Source organism: Cetorhinus maximus, chromosome 20 (assembly GCF_964194155.1).
Source record: "Cetorhinus maximus chromosome 20, sCetMax3.hap1.1, whole genome shotgun sequence".
In the NCBI taxonomy this organism is placed as follows: Eukaryota; Metazoa; Chordata; class Chondrichthyes; order Lamniformes; family Cetorhinidae; genus Cetorhinus; species Cetorhinus maximus.
This window is the reverse complement of record NC_135898.1, coordinates 13,506,262-13,527,311: the sequence shown is the minus strand read 5'-3', so window position 1 is coordinate 13,527,311 and position 21,050 is coordinate 13,506,262. Positions and strand designations below refer to the sequence as shown.

Sequence of the window (21,050 nt, the reverse complement as noted above, 5' to 3'; positions counted from 1 at the left end):
TAGTTTCCAAATGCCTGAAAATGGAGTGCACACTTGCTTCCTGGAGGGACACACCTCACTTGCCTAATCACAGACAATTTAGGCATAAATGGGCAAAACAAGGGGTTGTGATACTGCACAATGGAATTAGTGGAGTCTAACCCACTAAAATCACATAGCTTAACTGATGACTCAATGGTACATTTGAGCTGAATGCCAACAGTTTTAGGGTGTTGGCTAGCAGAGTTATACGGAATTAGGCAGGAACAATCCTGGTCTCCACTATCCCAGGCTGAAATAAATTGCTCTTCCAGCTGGTCAAACATCAACAATTTGCCCAAGTCCTGTGAACCTACCTGGCTCAGGTATGAGAGCACAGAGGATGCCAGAAGAGAAAATTACACTCACTTCCAATCTCCTATTATTGGGTGTTTCATCTCGACAACCACTCAAATTCAAAGAGATCCCGTTTATTCCAACCTATCTCCAAGAAGACAGTCACACGTGACTGTGGGTGACTGGCCTCATTTGGTGCACAACATGTACCAAAGCTTCCTATGCAGCACAGATAATAACACTGAAATCTGATCCCAGCAAGAACACTTGCTATTCCATATGAAATGGCACATCTACTAATGACAATTGTCATTATTGTCTCCTTGCATATCAATTTATGTAAGCATGAATGGGGCTATCATTCTTTATACTACCATGATGGAATGACCTCTGAAAGAAGGCACAGATGTTGGCCAACAACACACCCAGATCACCACACTTACAGTGGAAGCTTGTATGGTCAGCGACACCCACATCCCATGAAAGAATAAAAATAAAATCTTGACTTGGTCTCTGCTTCAAAGAGTAACCGTCGTAGTGCATTCTACAGCCTCACAAGCCCTCTGTGCAAAATGTTCTTCTGCTCTCCAACCTAAATCCCTTGCATTTACGTTATGTTTTCTAGACTTTTTCTAGATATCCTCAATTACTGGAAGCAGCTTGGACACCTCTATTATATTAGCTCCTAATCTCCACTGTGCTAACAAAATGAGAACATGAATTAGTTCATTAATTAGTTGCTTGTTAGATGCCATGGCCAGGAAAGACTGGCCAGAGCTTTAAGTTCACTCCATGTCTCTGGCCCGGGCTGACGGTCACACTTCTGCTCTCACTATTAAGTCAGTGTGACGAGAAGAAAATATCAGAATCTGTGCTGAGGTGCCCACTGAAGCTTCCTGATCTTTAAATAGTTGCAGTACATGTTCACTCAAGGGAAACCTAACACTGCTAACCAACTCTGTTGAGAGTTCACCATTTAATGACACTGATTAGAGTTGGCTGAAAATCATGCAATTGTTGAGCAGCTCAGATTTCCACTTCCTCAAGTTCCAACATAGCAATACTTGAGGAAAATACTATGGGCCAACAAAATTTGTAACTTTGGATGAAAATTTCTTAATATTTATATTTACTGTGTGTTTGAAGTTTACCATTCTCTTCCCAGCTACTCCACTTGCTCATTCAGTTGGGACTAACAGAAATCTGTGTCTTGACAGATATTAGCAATGCTGCTTTGAGTCTGCCATCACAAGATCTGACCAAGCCTTCCTTCTTGCCTCCCTTCATTTTGTTCTGTGCTTGCCCCTCAGGTTAGTTTGTTTGTCTGATATTTTTTATTATGTTTTTCCCTCTCTTCGCCTGCCACGAGTCATTTTTGCCTGTATTATTTTGATAGAACTGGAATTTTGGAATCTTTGTGAAAAAAGAAAACATTTCGACTTCAGTTTACTCACAGATCTTGATCAATTCATGGTTTTACTCATACTAACCAATGTCACACTGAACTATTTCCTGTAATTGCATGTGCAACTCCCTGGGCTTTCAAAACCAGCGCATTAAAAGCCATAGGATCTCAACTTGTGGAAAGACTATTTATTGAAACAATTTTGTCAGATATTGTAGAAATGATGCATAATTGTATGTATAAAGTAAATGTATGATGTATAAGAAAGACTTGCTTTTTTTTAATAGTGCTTTTCACAACCACTGGACATCTCAAAGTGCTTTACAATTCAATGTTTTTCAGTGTATTCACTGCTGTAATGTAGGAGATAGAACAATAAGGTGGATTCCCTCACCCAGAGGAAGAACGTTAAATATCTTCAAATTTTGCAAGTAATGTTTATGAGTTGACAAATTAGTTGCTTGTTAGATGCTAAAACTTACTTTTCCTCCAGTACGAGGGAAATGCAGTCCTAAGTTCACACTCTGCTTCTGGTTCTTGCTGATGGCCAGACTACTTCCTTATCTCCAAGCAGACCAGTGTAGTTGTGAGGTGAAAATACTGTGTTTTCTGCCAGAATTTACTTAAATTTACTGCACCTAAGTTACTGTACTGAATAATTCCCTGTTGGCACTTCTTTAGAAAAAATAGACCTGAATATAGCTGGATGTAGGCACATAGCGCGGACTGTAGTTATAGATCAGAGTTGCCTCCTCTTCCTTTAAGTTTTTGAAATGATGGAAGTTCTTCCGGGCTGTGAACAAACATAAAAAATAATCACTGACAAGGAGGCTGAGAGTGCAGCATATCAAAACTACAGACTTTCATCCTGGGAGCTGGTTCACATCAGAAACGGGAGCAATGGCACTTTGAACAAATGGCTGGCAGGATTACCACTCTCGCTGCAGGGACTGACAGCAACAATAACACATTCACTTATCATCAGTTCTGTCATCTTGTGATCCATTCTCAGGAAGCACGGAGCAAGTACTTCCTCTCTCTCTCTCTCTGAACTCTGGCTTAAAAACACAGAGAAAGTAGTGTCTTGAGGAGAGCAACTAACTCAAGAACATGTGTGGAAATCTGAGGAGATGACTGTGGTTGCTGTATATTTGCACTCTAACGTCTCAAACCCCAAATGATCTTCATGTCTGAGACATGAAAGTGAGGGGCAGCAGGCTTTTTGCCCACAGAACAATTACAGTCGAGTATAATCCTATTTTCATCCAATGTCAACATCCAAGTACTTTCCAGCACAGTCACTGGACAGCGATCAGGAGCAAAATGCTTGTTCACTTTCCCTCCTTAACCAAGGAGTCCTGCCTCAAAACTGCATCATCCTTACTCCTGACCTGATGAAGATTAGCTAATTAACACAGATGAGGAAGTAAATCTAGGGTCTTCCTGGTCCATATGGTAAACCTAAACACTATAAAACAAATAAGCTATTGCGAACATTGACAAAATTCAAGTGTCACTCAGTGAGATTAATTGTACAAATTTTCACCGAAGAATGCAGAATGTAATGCAAGGCAGACTCTGCAATGAGTTGGAAGGGAGGATTCTCTGTCCAGGTCGAGGGACAGTAACAAAGTGTTAATTCTTTTCACATCTACCTCAAAATGATCAGTCATTGCACAAAAGGTTACATCTTATTTTTCAAACATCATGATTTTACATCTATCACCTCCCAAAAAATTGTACCCATTGGCGGACGGGTCAAGAACCAGAGGACATAGATTTAAGGTGATTGGCAAAAGAATGAAAAGCAACATGAAGAATATTTTTTTTATGCCGCTTTCTTCTGAGCTGCAACCATTTCATAACCACAAAGAAGTACCTTCATTTACAAAAAAATCGGACAGGAAATAGGAGACTTTTACAGCATTCGGAGAGTGTGGGAAAGCTAAATTCTGCTGCCACTGAAAGCGATTGACTTCTGGATGCCACTGGACCCCATAGAAAGGATATAGGATGCCTGCAATGATTGACAAATGAAAGATCCTCATTAGGAATCTGTACAACTATACATGTATAACCAGACACAAGATGCTATTCATTTCCCCCATTCCATACATCTTTATTACAGGTTGTTAATTGTTGGTGATGGGTCCACTCAGATGTTACAAATGAAAAGTTATTTTAAAAATACAAGGAAAAAGTCTGTGATTTTCTGCAGGATTCTCTGACCCTGGGATGAGCCAGGAGTTCATAAGCAGTTGCTAATCTTCAGAGAAAAAAATCACTCTCAGGTTAACCTTAGGAAGTGCTGAAGAGGAGTTGGCCTCTGGTTGACTAGATTAAATAAAAGTCTTAAAGAGTAGGCCAATAACACACAGCTGCACTTGACTAACAGTTACATGGTGCATGTCCTTCATAAAACAGCATTTCATGAGACAATGTGGTCATACCATAAGAGTTACTAAGAGCCAGTAGTTACTGAGCAAAATTCACAATACCTAGTATAAAAGATTGTTGCCTTACAGCGTCCTGCTTCATCTATCCTCTGCTGGTTCAATTGTGTGTATTGCAAGGGTGTCCTGTGCAGAAATATTATACAGGTCTTACAGTCACCCTCCTAATATTCTTTTTTCCTTAAACATGATAGGACGTACCAGATCTATCCCAACCTGCTCTGAAACGTTACCTTCCATTTGTGAATGACGCTATTCTGAAATGTACATTGGCAATCCTCACATTGTATCATGGGAGCTTAGGATGGAAGTGGTTGTGAAATATTGATCTCCATCAACGTCCCTTCTATTTTTTTGGGTTCTTGTTAGCCTGTAATTTCAGTGCACAGCAGCTTTATATCTTTTTTGCATCGTCATGCATGTCAAGGGGATGACTTGTGAGTGGTATGTGTCGTAACCTCTGGACTGATGCATGGCCGCCAACGTGAACAGCTTAGAGGGAACATTGGTCTCCATTGGATAAAAATGAAGAAAGATAAATTAATATAATTTTTAACTGTTATAAACGGTAGAGGTATGGTACAATCCTTCCCCACCCCCACAAGAGTTTCTTCCCTTTCTCCTGAAATTCTGTTAAGTTCCCACTTGGTAATACCGCCAAGATGCATTGGATCTTGCACTAAGGACATATTGAGTGGGAGGCTGAACTCATCATTGAAGAATGGCTAGAATAACCAAGGCTGCCATCCCCAGCATCACTGATAGAATGGGCTGACCTGTTACTTGGAATCAACATAGGGCCTGCCACTGATTCCTGTGGCCCAAAATTCCTTCACGTGTTGAATTCATCCCGGTGACTAAATGACTTTACCGATGCCCATGGAAATATCTCTACTTTAAACCGCTTTATATAGAAGTAAACAATCTTTCCTGGTTAAACCTGATCTGATCAGTTACAATTGTCAGCTTTCCCTAGGCATACTAGTATTCTTTATTCTGGTGATCATACTGCACTGATTTTTAATTGTGATTTTCTGGGTTTTGTTTCAATGCAAAACTGAGTATCCACAGTTACTGGGATGAAGAGGACCTCCAATACAATCTCAAAGAAAAATGGCTAAATGCTCATCAAGCCACCTACTGAGAGAGTTGACATCAACAATGCTTTGCCACCTTCATTTGCTCTGCCGTTGATTGGAATCAGAGCTATGTAACCATCAGTCTTAAAGTTTGAACTTGGGAAGATTAAAACAAATTGTTATGGCACAGCGGATGGTAAATGCCGAGCTGCTCAAATCCCAAAGGGAAAGTTGAAACAGCTGCCACAGCTGTTTTGCAATTTGTATTTTATTTCGAGATGCGTGCCCTGAATTCAGTAGTATTAAGTCCACCGAGTCTTAGAGGTTTTTTTACAAAACTAAATTAAACATTTATTAATAAAAGAAAAGATTTTAAGCCCATACATCGGACTGCAAATTACCACGATACTAACTCCTAACTACCCTAATTAATCTGGCTCCCAGTTACACCTCCATTAAGGCAACAGTAAAAACAAATAAGTTTCAACAGACCCAGGCAAAGCAACACAATACCCTGGACAGTGGTATTCAAAGTGAGTTTTGTTAGCTTCAGTTCCTGCACACAGCAACCTGATGCGCAGAGACTGGAGGCTTTTCACACTTGTGTTAGATCTTAGAATTCCTTCATCCTTACATATCACCTCATCTCCTTTATACATGTTTCTCCCTTTTTAACGCAAATTCCATTGTTCCACAATGTCTTTTGCAACTTTACTTTTCTTATAATGTAAATCTTTCATAGTACTCATATTATCAGTAACCTTTGGGAAAAATAAACACACTACTTGGCTTAGCTTCTTTTGGCTAGGTGTAACATCTTACCATCTCTTTGAAATTCAAACTAACCTAATTTATCTAAAAATGCAAATTTTCTTTACACCTCACATTCTAAAACTTGAGCCATGTTTATGCATTTAGCATTTCAAACCTAGTTTTCCTTTTGATACCTCAAAAGCTCCAAATCAGCTGTCTCCAATTCAATTAAATCCCCCACACACACATACCCATCCACATAGAGAAACTAATCCAAACCCCACTATTAACATAGCTTAGCAATAAATCACAATAATATTATGAAAATTATTATATTTTCATGACACAAGTATTCATTCAAAACTTCATAGCCAACCCAGAACATATCATTTTTTTGAATTCCTTCACGGGATGTGGACGACGCTGGCTGGGCCAGCATTTATTGTGCATCTCTAATTGCCCTTGAGAAGGTGGTGGGTGCTGCCTTCTTGAACCGTTGCAGTCCATGTGTTGTAGGAACACCGTTAGTGCTGTAAAGAAGTGAATTCCAGGGTTTTGACCCCGTGACAGTGAAGGAATGGTTCCAAGTCAGGATAGTGTGTGGCTTGGAGGGGAACTTGGAGGCGGTGGTGTTCCCATGAATCTGCCTTGTCCTCCTAGGTCATAGAGGTTGCAGAGTTGGAAGGTCCATTTGTGGGAATGGCCCCTAACTTTTGCACAGGAAAGATGAGCTGGAACTCCTTTTTTTAAAGAGCTGGAACTTGTTTCTTTGTGCCAAGAATCAAGGCACTTGATTGGTTTTCAGTAAATTTAATACCCATGATCAGCCCTACTGCTGACTTTAGTAAAGGCACGCAATTCGGGAAGGTGGGCAGGGAGCGGGGGGCCAGCTAGTAACACAAATAATTTTACAGTTCTAGGTTGCTGGGAATGAAAATGTAAAACTTGAAACTTCATGTCACCTTGACCCCAATCAATGATGTCACTCAGCAAAGTGACAACATTTTTAAACAAACATAAGTAACAAATGTTCCACAATTAGAGGCTAAGGACAACGATTTTTCTAAAAAATTGGCATAAAAGGAACAATCTTTGATGATTACATTTTGCCAAAAATTTGCAAAAGGCTATAAAGAGGATGTGAACTAATGTGTAAAGTTTGACTAAACCAAGTGACAAGAAATGTAACAAGTTGAAAGAACTGAAACATGATTCTAAAACGAGCTTGATATTTATACAGAGCAATGAGAAGAAAACACATGACTGTTAACAACTAGCTAAACAGTGTCCTTGTGGATGCCTTGTTTGGAGATGGCCTCTTCATCTGGAAATGGAGGTTAAACAAATGATAAAAAAACAGTGCTCTTTGTACACGATACAGCACTGCCATTAATGCTCTTGCCACAGTTATGTTAATTGTACAATAGCAGTCACACTGTTCAACCTACCCTCCATAGTAGATACAAACTCCACACCCTTTCTGTCATTATTGGTGGACAGGATTGAATAGAATTTACTCAGTTTCTCATCTTCCAGAAACGCCTGCCAAATAAAAGAGCAATCAAATTACAATGTAAATAAAGGGAAGAAATTGCAGCGGTGGAGGGGCTTTATGTTCTTTCTAGATGGATAAATTTAAATGGGCTAAATGGTCTTCCTCACCACTAACTCAGAAGTGGAAAAATAACCTGTTCTATCTAGTCATTCACTGACTGATGCAGGACATGATTGCAATCTTCTCTTTTCAACCCACACAGTTTTTTTCCCCTCCTGTCCTCAGTGATGCTGGGGTGCGTGAATAATGTTCTACAAAATCTAACTCCCCTGTAAGTAAAGCAATGAGTTGTACACAAATACAGATCATGGGCTGGTATAATTACATGTCCTGTCTCACTTACCAATGCAAAAGAGCCTAAGAAATTGGAGCAGGAGTATGGCCAATCTTCAATCACAACTCCACTTTTTCGTATTATCTCCTTATTGCTCAGTTCCCTAAAAATCTGTAGATCTCACCTTGAACACACTCACTGACTGAGTTCAACAGCCCTCTAAAGTACACAATCTTGAGTCCTCCACTATCAACATCCTAGGGGTACCAATGACCAGAAGCTGAACTGGACTAGCCACATAAATACTGTGGCTACAAGAGCAGGTCAGAGGCTAGGAATGCTGCGGCAAGTAACTCACCTCCTGACTCCCCAAAGCCTGTCCACCATCTACAAGGCACAAGTCATGAGTGTGATGGAATACTCTCCACTTGCCTGGATGAATGCAGCTCCAACAACACACAAGATGCTTGACACCATCCAGGACAAAGCAGCTCACTTGATTCGTCCACAAACATTCCCTCCCTCCACCACCAACGCACAGTGGCAACCATCTACAAGATGCACTGCAGGAACTCACCAAGCTTCCTTAGACAGCACCTTCCAAACCCACAGCCACTACCTTCTAGGACAAGGGCAGCAGATCTATGGGAACACCACCACCTGCAAGTTCCCCTCCATGCCACTCACCATCCTGACTTGGAAGTGTATCACTGTTCCTTCACTGTCGCTGGGTCAAACTCCCTCCCTAATAGCACTGTGGGTGTACCTATACCACATGGATTGCAGGGGTTCAAGGAGGCAGCTCACCATGACTTTCCCAAGGGCAATTAGGGATGGGCAATAAATGTTGGCTGAGTGAGCGACACCTACATCCCATGAATGAACTTTAAAAAATTCCAAGCTTCACAACCCTGAATGTGAAGAAGTGAATGAAGAGATTTAATGGTCGACTTCTTGTCCTCAGACTAAGCCAACTAGACTCTCCAGCTAGGGGAAACAGACTCTCAGCATCTGTTAATGGGATCTATGCCAGTTGGTGAAGTCAAAACTAAGACACAGAGCCTTTCCTTGCTGAGTTTACTGACTTTGTTCAGTGTCAACACTCATCACATACACCCAGTGTCCCAGCTATCCCTAATTAATTGTTGTGTTCAAATACCCATGATCTGTTTTTCTTAACAATGTAATTGATAAGGCATTGACAGATTCCCCTCTTTTCTTTAAATTACAAGTTTTGAAAACACAAGAACATTCTTTCAAACTAATCGAAAACAAACAAAATTATATATATTTTTTCATTATCTATTTCAGAAAAATGAACCTTTATAAAATTCTGATTAAGCCACAACTAGAATATTGTGTCCAGTTCTGGTCATCACACTTTAGTAAGGATGCAAAGGGCTTGCGATGGTGGAGAGGAGATTTACCAGAATGGTTCCAGGGATGAGGGGTTTTAGCTACACTGGAGCAGTTGGAGTTATTGTCTCTGGAGTAAAGGAGAGTGAGGGGACATTTGACAGACATATAAGTTTATGAAAGCTTAGATAGCTAGATAGAGATAAGCTGTACCCATTAGCTGACGGCACAATAACTAGGGGGCACAGATTTCAGGGTTTGGGCAAGGCAGGTAGAGGGGATGTGAGGAGGAACTCTTTTGCGCACCTAGTGGTAATGACCTGGAGCTCTCTGACTTCAAGGGTTGTGGATGTGGCGATGATCAATAATTTCAAAACAAAACGGGATGGCCACTTGCTGGAAATAAACTATGGGATAGAATAGGAGAATGTGACTGATTTGATTGCTCTATAGAAAGCTGGCATGGACTCTATGGACTAAATGACCTCCTCCTGTGCCATAATGACTCTATAGCTGTATGGTCGCACACTATATAATACAACCAACCATTAATAGATCCCATATACCCCTTTCTTTAAACAAAACTTATTTTCTTCTTTACCATAGATGAGTAATTACAAGCAATCAAAGAAAATATTGGTCTTCCATATTTGCATTATAACACAAGGCGTCCCTCTTCCAGTAGATCCAATATCTTGGAGCAAGCACCTCTCTTTGTAAAAAAAAGTCTGACAATTGGTGACTTGCTTCCATCCAATTTATTTTGGAATCTCTCTTCTTTCTAACATTTCCTCTATGCTAGCAACGTCAATCCTCAACCTTCTCTCAATGACACCCTTTGTCAAATGAATAATTTCCCAAAGAAAATTGTTATCCACCCTATCAAAAATCCACTCTCACTCTTCTAAACGCAGGAGACTATCAGCTCTTTATGCTCAATCTCTCCTCATAGCCAACCCTCTCATCCCTGGAATTAATCTAGTCAACCTTTATTGAACCTCATTCTCAGGCAACTTCACATCCTCTCTGCTGATTGCAATGCACACAATGACACACTGAACAACATGAAAAATACTACCTTCACAGAAATAGAAAAGTCATGGAAGTTCCCAGTGAGTGGTTCACTGGATAAAGCATGGTACACATCTGGAGGAAATTTCTGAAACATTTTACTAGATGCAGCAGCTGCGGGGGAGAGAGAGAAATGGAGTTAAAATTAAATTCAATTGATCAGAAATCAATCTCTCATGAGAGAGAATGTTTTGGTGAAAAGAAAATATTTGCTTGGTTTGAATAATAATAGACAAATAGGCCCACATTTGCAACTTTTAAAATTGATAGCACTAACCCATTGGCCCTTTAAACAGAAGTCCAGATTGTCCAAAGAGACAAATTTGCTGATCTCAGCCACGAGTTGTCCTTGGGAAAGACCCCATGATATTCAAGCAAAGACTTACACTGATGGCTTCTTAGGAAAACAGAAGAGAAAGTCCAGCATTGCTGCCTTGAACTGTAGCTTAGACCCAGTCTGGCATCAATTTTCCCTGCAGTGCACACCAGCAGAAAGTACTTGGCATTTACATCATCCCTGCAGAGGGGACTTCTTGAATCTCATTGGCATGACTCACATAAGCAACTTAGTGCAGAGTGAACCAACATTTCTCTCACTCTATTTTACTGAACAATACTACAACAGTAAGATAAAAGCAAAATACTGCGGATGCTAGAAATCTAGAACAAAAACAAAAATACCTGGAAAAACTCAGCAGGTCTGAAAGCATCTGTGAAGAGGGATACAGTTGACGTGGTCTTTTCATTGATCTTTTCATTGAGAACTGTCGGTGTGACATCAGTCGTCTCAATTTCTCTGCTCCTCTCACCCACTCTAACCTGTCTCTTTCTGAACTTGCCGCACTCCGTTCTCTCAGGTCCAACTCTGACTTTGTCATCAAACCCGCTGACAAGGGTGGTGCTGTTGTTGTTTGGCGCACTGACCTCTACCTCGCAGAGGCTGAGCGTCAATTCACAGACACTTCCTCCTACCTCCCCCTGGACCATGACCTCACCACTGAACATCAAGCCATTGTCTCCAGGACTGTCACTGACCTCATCTCCTCTGGAGATCTTCCCTCCACAGCTTCCAACCTCATAGTCTCCCAACCTCGGATGGCCCGCTTCTACCTCCTACCCAAATTCCACAAACAGGACTGTCCCGGTAGACCGATCATGTCAGCCTGTTCCTGCCCCACGGAACTCATTTCTTGCTATCTTGACTCCATTCTCTCTCCCCTTGTCCCGTCTCTTCCCACCTACATCTGTGATTCCTCTCACTCCCTACATCATATAAACAATTTCCAGTTCCCTGGCCCCAACTGCCTCCTCTTCACCATGGACATCCAATCCCTCTACACCTCCATCCCCCACCGGGATGGTCTGAGGGCTCTCCGCTTCTTCCTCGAACAGAGGCCTGAACAATCCCCATCCACCACCACTCTCCTCCGTCTGGCTGAACTTGTTCTCTCACTGAACAATTTCTCCTTAAACTCATCTCACTTCCTCCAAATAAAAGGTGTGGCTATGGATACCCGCATGGGCCCCAGTTATGCCTGTCTCTTTATGGGGTATGTGGAACATTCCTTGTTCCAGTCCTACTCAGGCCCCCTCCCACAACTCTTTCTCCGGTATGACTGCTTCGGTGCCACTTCATGCTCCCGTCTGGATCTGGAAAAATTTATTAATTTTGTTTCCAATTTCCACCCCTCCATCATGTGGTCCATAATGACACTTCCCTTCCCTTCCTTGACCTCTCAGTCTCAATTTCTGGTGATAGACTGTCCACCAATATTCATCACTGACTCCTACTGACTCCCACAGCTGCCTCGACTACAGCTCCTCACACCCCGCTTCCTGTAAGGACTCCATCCCATTCTCTCAGTTCCTTCGCCTCCATCGCATCTGTTCTGATGACACCACTTTCCAAAGCAGTTCCTCTGACATATCTTCCTTCTTCCTTAACCGAGGTTTTCCACCCACGGTGGTTGACAGGGCCCTCAACCGTGTCCGGCCCATCTCCCGCGCATCCGCCCTCATACCTTCCTCTCCCTCACAGAACCATGATAGGGTCCCCCTTGTCTTCACTTATCACCCCACCAGCCTCCGCATTCAAAGGATCATCCTCCGCCATTTCTGCCAACTCCAGCATGATGCCACTACCAAATGCATCTTCCCTTCACCCCTCCTGGCGGCTTTCTGCATGGATCGTTCCCTCCGGGACACCCTGGTCCACTCCTCCATCACCCCCTACACCTCAACCCCCTCCCATGGCACCTTCCCATGCAATCGCAGAAGGTGCAACACCTGCCCCTTTACTTCCCCCTTCCTCACCATCCAAGGGCCCAAACACTCCTTTCAAGTGGAGCAGCATTTCACTTGTACTTCCCTCAATTTAGTCTACTGCATTCGCTGCTTCAAATGGGGTCTCCTCTACACTGGAGAGACCAAACGCAGACCAGGTGACTGCTTTGCAGAACACCTTCAGTCTGTCCGCAAGCATGACCCAGATTTCTGTGTCGCTTGCCATTTCAACACACCACCCTGCTCTCATGCCCACATGCCCATCCTTGGCCTGCTGCAATGTTCCAGTGAAGCTCAACGCAAACTGGAAGAACAGCACCTCATCTTCCAACCAGGCACTCTACAGCCTTCCGGACTTAATATTGAGTTCAACAATTTCAGATCATGAACTCTCTCCTCCGTCCCCGCTCCCTTTCTGATTCCCCTTTTTCCAATAATTTATAATTATTATTTTTTTACAACTATTTTTTTCTCTTCCCTCCTATTTTTAAATTTATTTTGATCTATTGTTTCATCTCCACCTTTTAGCCCATTTCGATCCCTTCCCCCCACCCCACCTGCACTCGGGCCATCTTCCACTAGCTTGCTTCCCTTAATGTCCCCATTAGCACATCTTTTAGATAATATCACCACCATCAACACCCCTTTGTCCTTTGTCTATGACATCTTTGGCAGTCTCTTCTTGGCCTCCACCTATCATTGGCCCCCTATCGAGCTCTCCTGTCCCACCCCCTTCTACTAGCTTATATTTCATCTCATTTCTATATGTCTTAGTTCTGATGAAGGGTCATACGGACTCGAAATGTCAACTGTATCTCTCTGCAGATACTGTCAAACCTGCTGAGTTTTTCCAGGTATTTTTGTTTTTATTACTACAACAGTGTTTGTATTTATGTGATACCTTATCACATAGAAATATCTCAAAGCACATCGCATCGTGAAATCATTTTCAGAATCCATTGACCATTGTTATGCAGCTAAATGCTGCCACTTAGTGCCAGCAATAACCCACCAACAGGAATGAGATAAATGGCTAGTTCACATCCTTTGTCAGGTGACACAAGTTGAAGAGGGAATGTTTTTGTTCTACGGATAGTGTATTTAACATCCTGGTGGGAAGGACTCATTCACCTCTCATCTGAAAGATGGCACCTCTCACAATACAACACTTCCGCTACATTATAAACACAAGTCGACTGAGATAATACACTCAAATGATAATCTTCCGACCTATGATGAGTCTTGCCAACTGACCCAAGCTGATGCAGACTTATTCTAACCATACAACTTGCTTCGCATGTACACAAGACATAAAACTGTGCTGCACCAGTGTTGTACATCTGATATAAACCTGCTTAAATTTGTAATGCAACACATTGCTGCCAAATCCTCTTTACATGGTAATCCCCAAATCATAATACTCTGTCACAAAGTACTCCTACCATTAGTCAGATTAAGTGGGAGAGCAATGTTTTCTGAGTCAGTATTTGTGAGCAGGTTCTTCCCAGCAGTAAGCACAGACAGTAACTGAAGTCCCAGACAGGTTCCCCATATTGGAAAATAATCACCAGCATCAAATGCCTGTAGTAATAACATAGAAACAGCATGAAACAAAGGATAATAAACATGATCATCCACGCCTTTGTTATCTCCAAACCTGACTATTCAAACACGCTGCTTGTGGCCTCCCATGTTCAACTTCTGTAAACTGGAGGTCATCTGCTGCTCATGTCCTAACTTGCACCAAGTCCTGTTCATCCATCGTCCGTGTGTGCTCGCTTCGTTACACTGGCTCCCAGATAAACAAAGCCATTTAAAAATTTTCATCCCTTTTTACCAAATTCCAACTGCCTCGCCCCTCCCTATCTTTGTAATCTCCTCCAGCCTGCTCCAGATCATATGCATTTTGGAATATAAACTTTAATTCCTAAAAATAAAAATTAACTATGAAAAATGGGTTAAGTGCAGTTAAAGCAAGCTTGGAACCTATTCCATTTAAAAGGTTGGGGCCATGTTGCCTTAAGATGTAGGCAAGGTAATTACAATTCCGGCTTTAGAGATTGCTAGAAAAATCTCAAGAAATAGCAGCTCAAAAGGTGACCCATGTTTGTTTAATAGAGTCAGAACAGAAGAGATAGAGTTATAAAACAGCAGATGGGCTTACTTAGCTAAACAGCTGGAGACGTGATGTCTACAATGCTTGCAAGAAGAGAGATGTTTTAATTTTGGGAGTTAGCAGTTAAATTAATTTAAAAGCATTCAGTAAACCCTGAAAGGTTGTAAAACCCATTTCCTTCAACAGATCAAAGCATAAGTTGTAAATGAGGATAATTAACTTAAAGGTTGGTTTGAGGACAGCCTGAAGCAGGCTTAGGGAGTTTCTTTGGTTTCAGTTTATCTGGGTGGTTGCTGAGAGAGTTAGTTGCAATTTGGACCTGATGCAGTTTGTAGCTCACTGACAGAAGTTAGCCCAAGTAAATGACAGTTAGATAAACCTGCAATGTAAACAGAGAAAAGAAATAATGTCACCATTATCTGTGTGGAATGCAGTTAAGGCTTAACCTCAGTTTGAATCTTTTGACGAAACAGAAGCTGGAAGAGTGCCTAGTTTGAAGCTAGTGGAAGAATCTGCAGTGGGCCTCACAGTGGCTTATTGCGAAATAATCAGCTGAATTAGCTTGGAAATACTGAAAAGTAACCAAGTCAGGGGCCTGAGGCATCCGCAGTCAAGAAATGATAAATTAAAGTTTTACCTCTGCGAATAGCTGGAGCTGAGGAGAATTCTCCAGAAGTCTTATGGTGGGGGGGTGGGGGGGGAGAGAGAGAGAGAGAGAGAGAGAGTGGGGGAGGTTCCCTACAGAAGTAAATAACTTTAAGATTGATGTGTCTTCTAAGAAAATTCTCCAGAGGAAGTAAGGCGTAAACCTGAATGCATACATAAGTAGTGAAATCCATACTATTGAATTAATAGTGCTTGTTTTGTTTACTTCTTTTATATACAATAAAGCTTGTTTTTGTTACAAAAAAAGTGAAATCTTGTGGCGTAGTTTTGGTTAAAACAAGGTGTTCGGATTTATTTTTAAATGTTAACAGTCCCTAACCAGAATGTGACAAGCACCACAGCACCCCGCACCCCTCCCCCCCCCCCCCACCCTGCAGATATCTGAACTGTTCCAATTCTGGCCTCTTGAGCATCTAAGTTTTAACTGCTCCACCACTGGTGGCCACGCTGCTTCGGCCCCAAGCTCTGAATTGGCTCCCTGAACCTCTCAGCTTTCTACCTCCCTTTCTTCCTTTAAGAAACTCCTTAAAATCTACCTCTGCCCTAATATTTCTTTATGTGGCTTGCTGACATTTTTTGTTTTATAATGCCCCTGTGAAGCACTTGAGATGTTTTTATTATGTTAATGACACTTTATAAGTATAAGTTGTTGTTGTTCTGATGACAGCATCGGGCTGCAATAAATAACCTCTGTTCCAGGAGAGAAAATTGCCAGATTAACATAAAGCAACTTGTTGCATCTTGCCACACCAAACCAAATCAATTCCTGTGACAAGCTTCTCATGCTAGACTTTATTAGCAACATCCAGGGGAAGAGTATGGGGGAAGAGGGGAGAAACATGATATAATTTAACATGCAGAAGGGTTGGGGTGGCAGACAAGTCTTGTTTTATTTGGTGAAGGGTAAATTCAGTACAAGGACATGTTGTTCAGACCTACCTTCAATGCAAGCTCATAAAATTTCTTTGCAGCCTTGGCAAAAGCTGATGTCTTCAAATCAGATGATCCACCAGGGAATATAATGCTGGGAAAAGGAAAGGGAGATGAGTGGTGGAACATGTTGTGCAGCATTTTCCTTTTTCCTTCCTCCCAATAGCCCCTTTACAGGGGTTACAATTTCTTCGATATGTTAGAGGGTAGGGGTTCTCACTCCTCAAAATAATAGGATTCATAACATTAATTGTAGGTATTCACAAAATTATTCATATAATGAAGTGCCAGCTGTGGCTTGTCTGATGGAACTCTTCTTGTCTCTGGCGACAGAAGCTTGTGGGTTCAAGATCCACTTCAGAGACGTGAGCACATATTCCAGGCCGACACTCCAGTGCAGTGCTGAGGGAGTAATGCATTGATGAGACATTAAATCAAACTCTCCGCATAAAAGATCCCATGGCTCTACTTTGAAGAAAAGCAGGTGTCTCCAAGGGTCCTGCCCAATATTTATCCCACAATCAATGTTGGAAGAATCCAAAGCCAAGGGCCATAAAAACAAAACAGTTGCTAGTAAATCCAATGGGGAAATAAGGAGAAATATATTTACAGAGAGAGTCGTTAGAATGTGGACTTGCTACCACATGCAGTGGTTCACTGCCTTATATCTTTGACCCTTTCAAAAAGGAACTAGCTGAGTGCATGAGAGAAAAGGGAAGAGAGAGATACCCTGAATAGCTAAAGTGAGGTGTTTGGAATGGAAAGAGATTTGCGTGAAGAAGCACCAGCACCAGTTGGGTCAATTGGCCTATTTCTGTGCTGCATATTCTGTTAATTCTAAGTCTTAACAGTGACTATTAGTAGGGTATCTCTGTTTGTAGGAGCTGGATCCTGCCGTCATTCTGTGACTAACAAAGTTCCGTAAGCAATCAAGAGTAGGAACATGAGCTGGTTTTTCTTTCTCTAACTTTGGCCACTGATGCCACATGAAGCACTCTAATGCTGAGGGTGATCAGCAAAGAATTTCTGTTCTGTGTATTCAATGATCTTACCACAATGATGTGTATCCATTCAACGGAGGGAACAACACAGAAAATAGGCTCAGGGTTTTAACGGACTACATTCTTGTACCAACACAGCAGGAATAATTGTTAATATCAAAATGTGGACTAAGATTCCAGAAAGGTAAAGGCACAGTAGGCTTTGATGGTGGTTTAGGTATTAACTCATTCACATAGCGGCAGGTTCTCTCTGCACTTGAAATCCGGCAGCTAGAGTCTGACAGCCTCACCACTTACAAGGAGGTTAAATTGTTATTTACTTACCCATTGATTGAATGGAAAATCTTTTCATATTCGTCATTTGTTAGATTCAACCTGTGTCCAAAAGAAAAGAAAATATATTTCAGATTGAAGTTTTTAAAGCTGGCACAGCAAAGACATCTGATGTACTTCACATCTTTTCCTTTATTACAACGACAGCAGCCTATGTCTTTGGCTTCCTGTAGTAAAAATCTCCAAAATTTTACAGTTACTAGATTGTTTTTCTTTTTCCTCCAACAACTTTATCTCCTTTCTGAAGCCATGAGCTCTTGCTGGCATATAGTTTCACAGGTACACATGGAGTTATGGTAGAACAGCGCTAGTTACTGGATTAGTAATCCAGAGGCCAAACAAATGACCTGGAGACACATGTTCTAATTCCACCATGGCAACTGAGGAATTTAAATTCAATTAACTTTATAAATCTAGAATCAGTGTCGGGAATAGTGATCATGAAACTACAGGATTGTCTTAAAAACCCGTATGGTCCTTTAGGGAAAGTGTATATGTGACTCCAGGGCTAACAACAACGTGGTTGACTGTTAACTACTTCTGAAACAGCCTAACAAGCCATTCGGTTGTATTCAAAAAGGTGGCTCTCAAGCATCTTCTCAGGCAATTCGGGATGGGCAACAAATACTAGCCTCATTTGCAATACCCACATCCTGTGAATGAATTCAGAAAAATGTTAGGCAGCCTTCAGTACCTTGTCCTCGTGGTTTTTGAGAAAAGAATGAAAGCAAGCTAATTAATTGCACTTATATCTTGCCATTCACAATCTCAAGGCTCTCTAAAATGCTCCACAACTAATGAAATGCTTGTTAAAGTGTAGTCATTGGTGTAACGCAAGGAATGCTGACTGATTTCCACCGAGTTGATTTAAGGGCACTGTGGTAGCCTTACTATTAATTAAGAAAAGATGTATATGTAAGCAAAATAATGTCATCTTCAGTTCTACCACACTCACATATTGAAAATTACATTGACCATAGTGTGCCAAAGAAAACTGATATGTTCCTGTGGGTGAGTCTGAGTCAACCAGAGCGTCACTGGTCTGTGGCTCAACCAATTCTATCCCGTTTGCTTATTATAGCTGTCGCTAGAGCTATGAATGAATTGAAGGAATACCTGACTGGTACCACTCTGCAGCCAGCCGACTCCAGATACTTGACATAAGGTGCAGCAATGTAAGTCTTCCCATACCGAAGAAGATCTGCATCAAGTGTTTCCTGGGCCAATATCCCTGTGGGGGACAAAACATAGATCACATTTAAGGGAGAATAAACGTAGCAGTGCACTGGGATGCAGGGTTGTTCATTTTACTTTTCAGACTTTCCCTCTTTACCTCAAAGATGCAAATACTTCATGTTACAGTTGTATAGGCAGCATCCTACCCAAAAAAGATTCAAGTAATAGAAATTCCCCACACTGAAAAAAATTATTATTCGGAGAGCATAAGATCAGAAGGAATAAGGAGCTGGAGTAGACCATATGGGTCCTCGAGCCTGCTCTGCCGTTCAATACGTTCACAGCTGATCTTCTGCCTTACCTCCACTTTCCTGCCTGCTCCCCATTATTCTTTGATTACCTGAGTGATCAAAACTCTATCTCATGCCTAAATATATTCAACAATGAAGAATGCACAATCCTCTGAAGTCGAGAATTACAAAGATTCAGTCCTCCTTGAGTGAAGAACTTTCTCATCTCAGTCCTAAATGATCGATCCCTTATCCCGAGCCTGTGCCACCCATGTTTTAGATTCCCCAGCCAGCAGAAACAAACTACCCTGTCAAGCCCCTTCAGAATCTTGTCTGTTTCAATAAGATCACCTCTCAGTCTTCTAAACTCCAGAGAATATCGGCCCAATTTACTCAGCCTTTCATCATAGGACAAATCTCTCAGCCAGGTGACCCGTTGGTGTACCGTCTCCAATGCAAGTATATCCTTCCTTAAATGTGGAGAGAAAAACTGCACAGTACTCCAGGAGGATATAGAAAGGCTGGTAGGATGGGCAGATAGGTAGCAGATCTACACCAGTGTTCAAAATTGTTAACTAATGAACTAATAGGGAAAGGAAATGCAAGGTTTGAAATGGAGTAGAGCAGCAGTGTGCACGTCATTAAAAGGTGGCAGCACTTTCCATTCCAATGCCTCCTTAGGTCTTGGATTTCTCCTCACTGTTTCCCATCCCTTACGTTTCTTATCTTCAAGTTTTAATGTTATGTTGCTCATGCCCATGTTAAAATCATACATTTTAAAAATCTAGAAAAACATGGCTCCAGCCTAACAAGCTCCCTGTTAAGCAACTCACTGAACACTTGTTAAAAAGCCTACATCTCTAGTATTTAATGTGTGGAACACGACTTGTCTTTGACAAATCCAACAACAAATTGAAGTTAAAGTCGACGGCTTCACCGCAGTCTGACAATACAGCAACATGGGTGAAGAGGTATCAACTCTGCATGTATGAAAGCTGACCCTATGTCTGCAGATGAATCACCAAAGCACAGTACGTAGATGAGGAAGAGAAGGGGGCCAAGGATGGACCTTCAGGGAATTCCAGAGCTGAGAATACAAGGGTGGGAAGATAAACCATTGTCAGAAATACTCTGGCTCAGATTCCTTATGCACAGTGCTATCAGGGAATACAGTACCAATTAAAAACAGGAAGTGGAGGAGGATGAAGAAACCAGGGGTGCTGAGGCAGACTAAAGCACATCAGCTGTTTGAGATCAGTAATTAGAGCTGTGAAGGCTGGATGCTTCGTTGTCCTACGGCCCGTGTCTTTGACGGTTTGGGAAGGCGATCTGTTGCATTGCCCTATCACTCTCATTTTTCTATCCCATTAAGTAGCCAGCCAAAATTTCAGGGCTTCTGCGCCGATGGGCACAGCAGATTAACTGTATCACAGACACGAAGAAGGGAATAAGGGCCGTTTTGCTGAGAACATCTTTTAGTTTAATCGGACCATTAATGTTTTCAGCGATACTTCCTCCTGAGTGAAGGGGGCAGATAAAGAGCTGATTTTTGCTGTCTTGGTGACACGTTAAATTCAGCTAAGATGGTCCAGGGCAAATGAGTTTGCTCCGGTTGCCGAGATGTTCAGGAGAGAGAATGCAACCAATGCGGCTGACTGCCTCTTTCAGGGCACTTGGGTTGAGAATTGGGGGTGAAAAGAGATCTGTATCACAAGGGAGAGAAGAGGAAGTTCGCCGCCGGAAAAAAAATATATATATAAGTAGAGGGAAGCTGACAGGGCAAGACTCACCGATAATGGGTCTCTGGTTAATTTTCAGAGTGTGGAGCCTGGGGAAAGAGCTGCAGCCGAACAATAGCAGCACCGACAGCAGCACAGCCTGAGCCATGATGATGTTACTGACTGGGCTGGGGATTTCCGGGGGGGGGTGGGAGGTAAATGTGAAACCCGGAAGGACGGCGGCCACTCACATTCCACTGCGGACTACCGGTGTAA

General features: G+C 41.9%; 2 protein-coding genes across 4 annotated transcripts in view; both read right to left on the bottom strand.

The window, feature by feature from the left end:
- Window positions 1-5,334, bottom strand: part of rnf122 (ring finger protein 122) — a 30,538-nt gene extending 25,204 nt beyond the window's left edge. The window contains exon 1 of the mRNA XM_078565515.1: window positions 5,232-5,334. The gene's annotated coding sequence lies outside the window, so the exon portion shown is untranslated. The remainder of the gene's footprint in view (window positions 1-5,231) is intronic.
- On the bottom strand, window positions 1,894-21,001 carry LOC144694861 (gamma-glutamyl hydrolase). 3 transcript variants are annotated; one of them, XM_078565510.1, is made up of 9 exons: window positions 20,847-21,001; window positions 18,707-18,821; window positions 17,582-17,632; window positions 16,266-16,350; window positions 13,987-14,125; window positions 10,269-10,375; window positions 7,454-7,547; window positions 3,600-3,737; window positions 1,894-2,513 (listed from the first exon to the last, which is right to left on the bottom strand). In XM_078565510.1, exons 1-9 carry the CDS (start codon window positions 20,941-20,943, stop codon window positions 2,398-2,400), a joined length of 942 nt encoding a protein of 313 aa, XP_078421636.1. In that variant the 5' UTR covers window positions 20,944-21,001; the 3' UTR covers window positions 1,894-2,397. The 3 variants fall into 3 exon arrangements, with proteins under 3 accessions (XP_078421636.1, XP_078421638.1, XP_078421639.1); XM_078565512.1 differs by having other exon boundaries at window positions 3,643-3,737; XM_078565513.1 differs by lacking the exon at window positions 3,600-3,737.
- Window positions 21,002-21,050: the final 49 nt, after the last annotated feature.

What these genes read in the sequence shown, in the direction of transcription:
- LOC144694861 (XM_078565510.1), bottom strand. Translation starts at nt 20,943, where the DNA reads ATGGCTCAGGCTGTGCTGCTGTCGGTGCTGCTATTGTTCGGCTGCAGC. An exon ending in CCCACTTAATCTGACTAATG is followed by an intron (nt 10,376 to 13,986) that starts GTAGGAGTACTT and finishes TCTCCCCCGCAG; the next exon opens with CTGCTGCATCTAGTAAAATG. An exon ending in ACTTTTCTATTTCTGTGAAG is followed by an intron (nt 7,548 to 10,268) that starts GTAGTATTTTTC and finishes TTTATTTGGCAG; the next exon opens with GCGTTTCTGGAAGATGAGAA.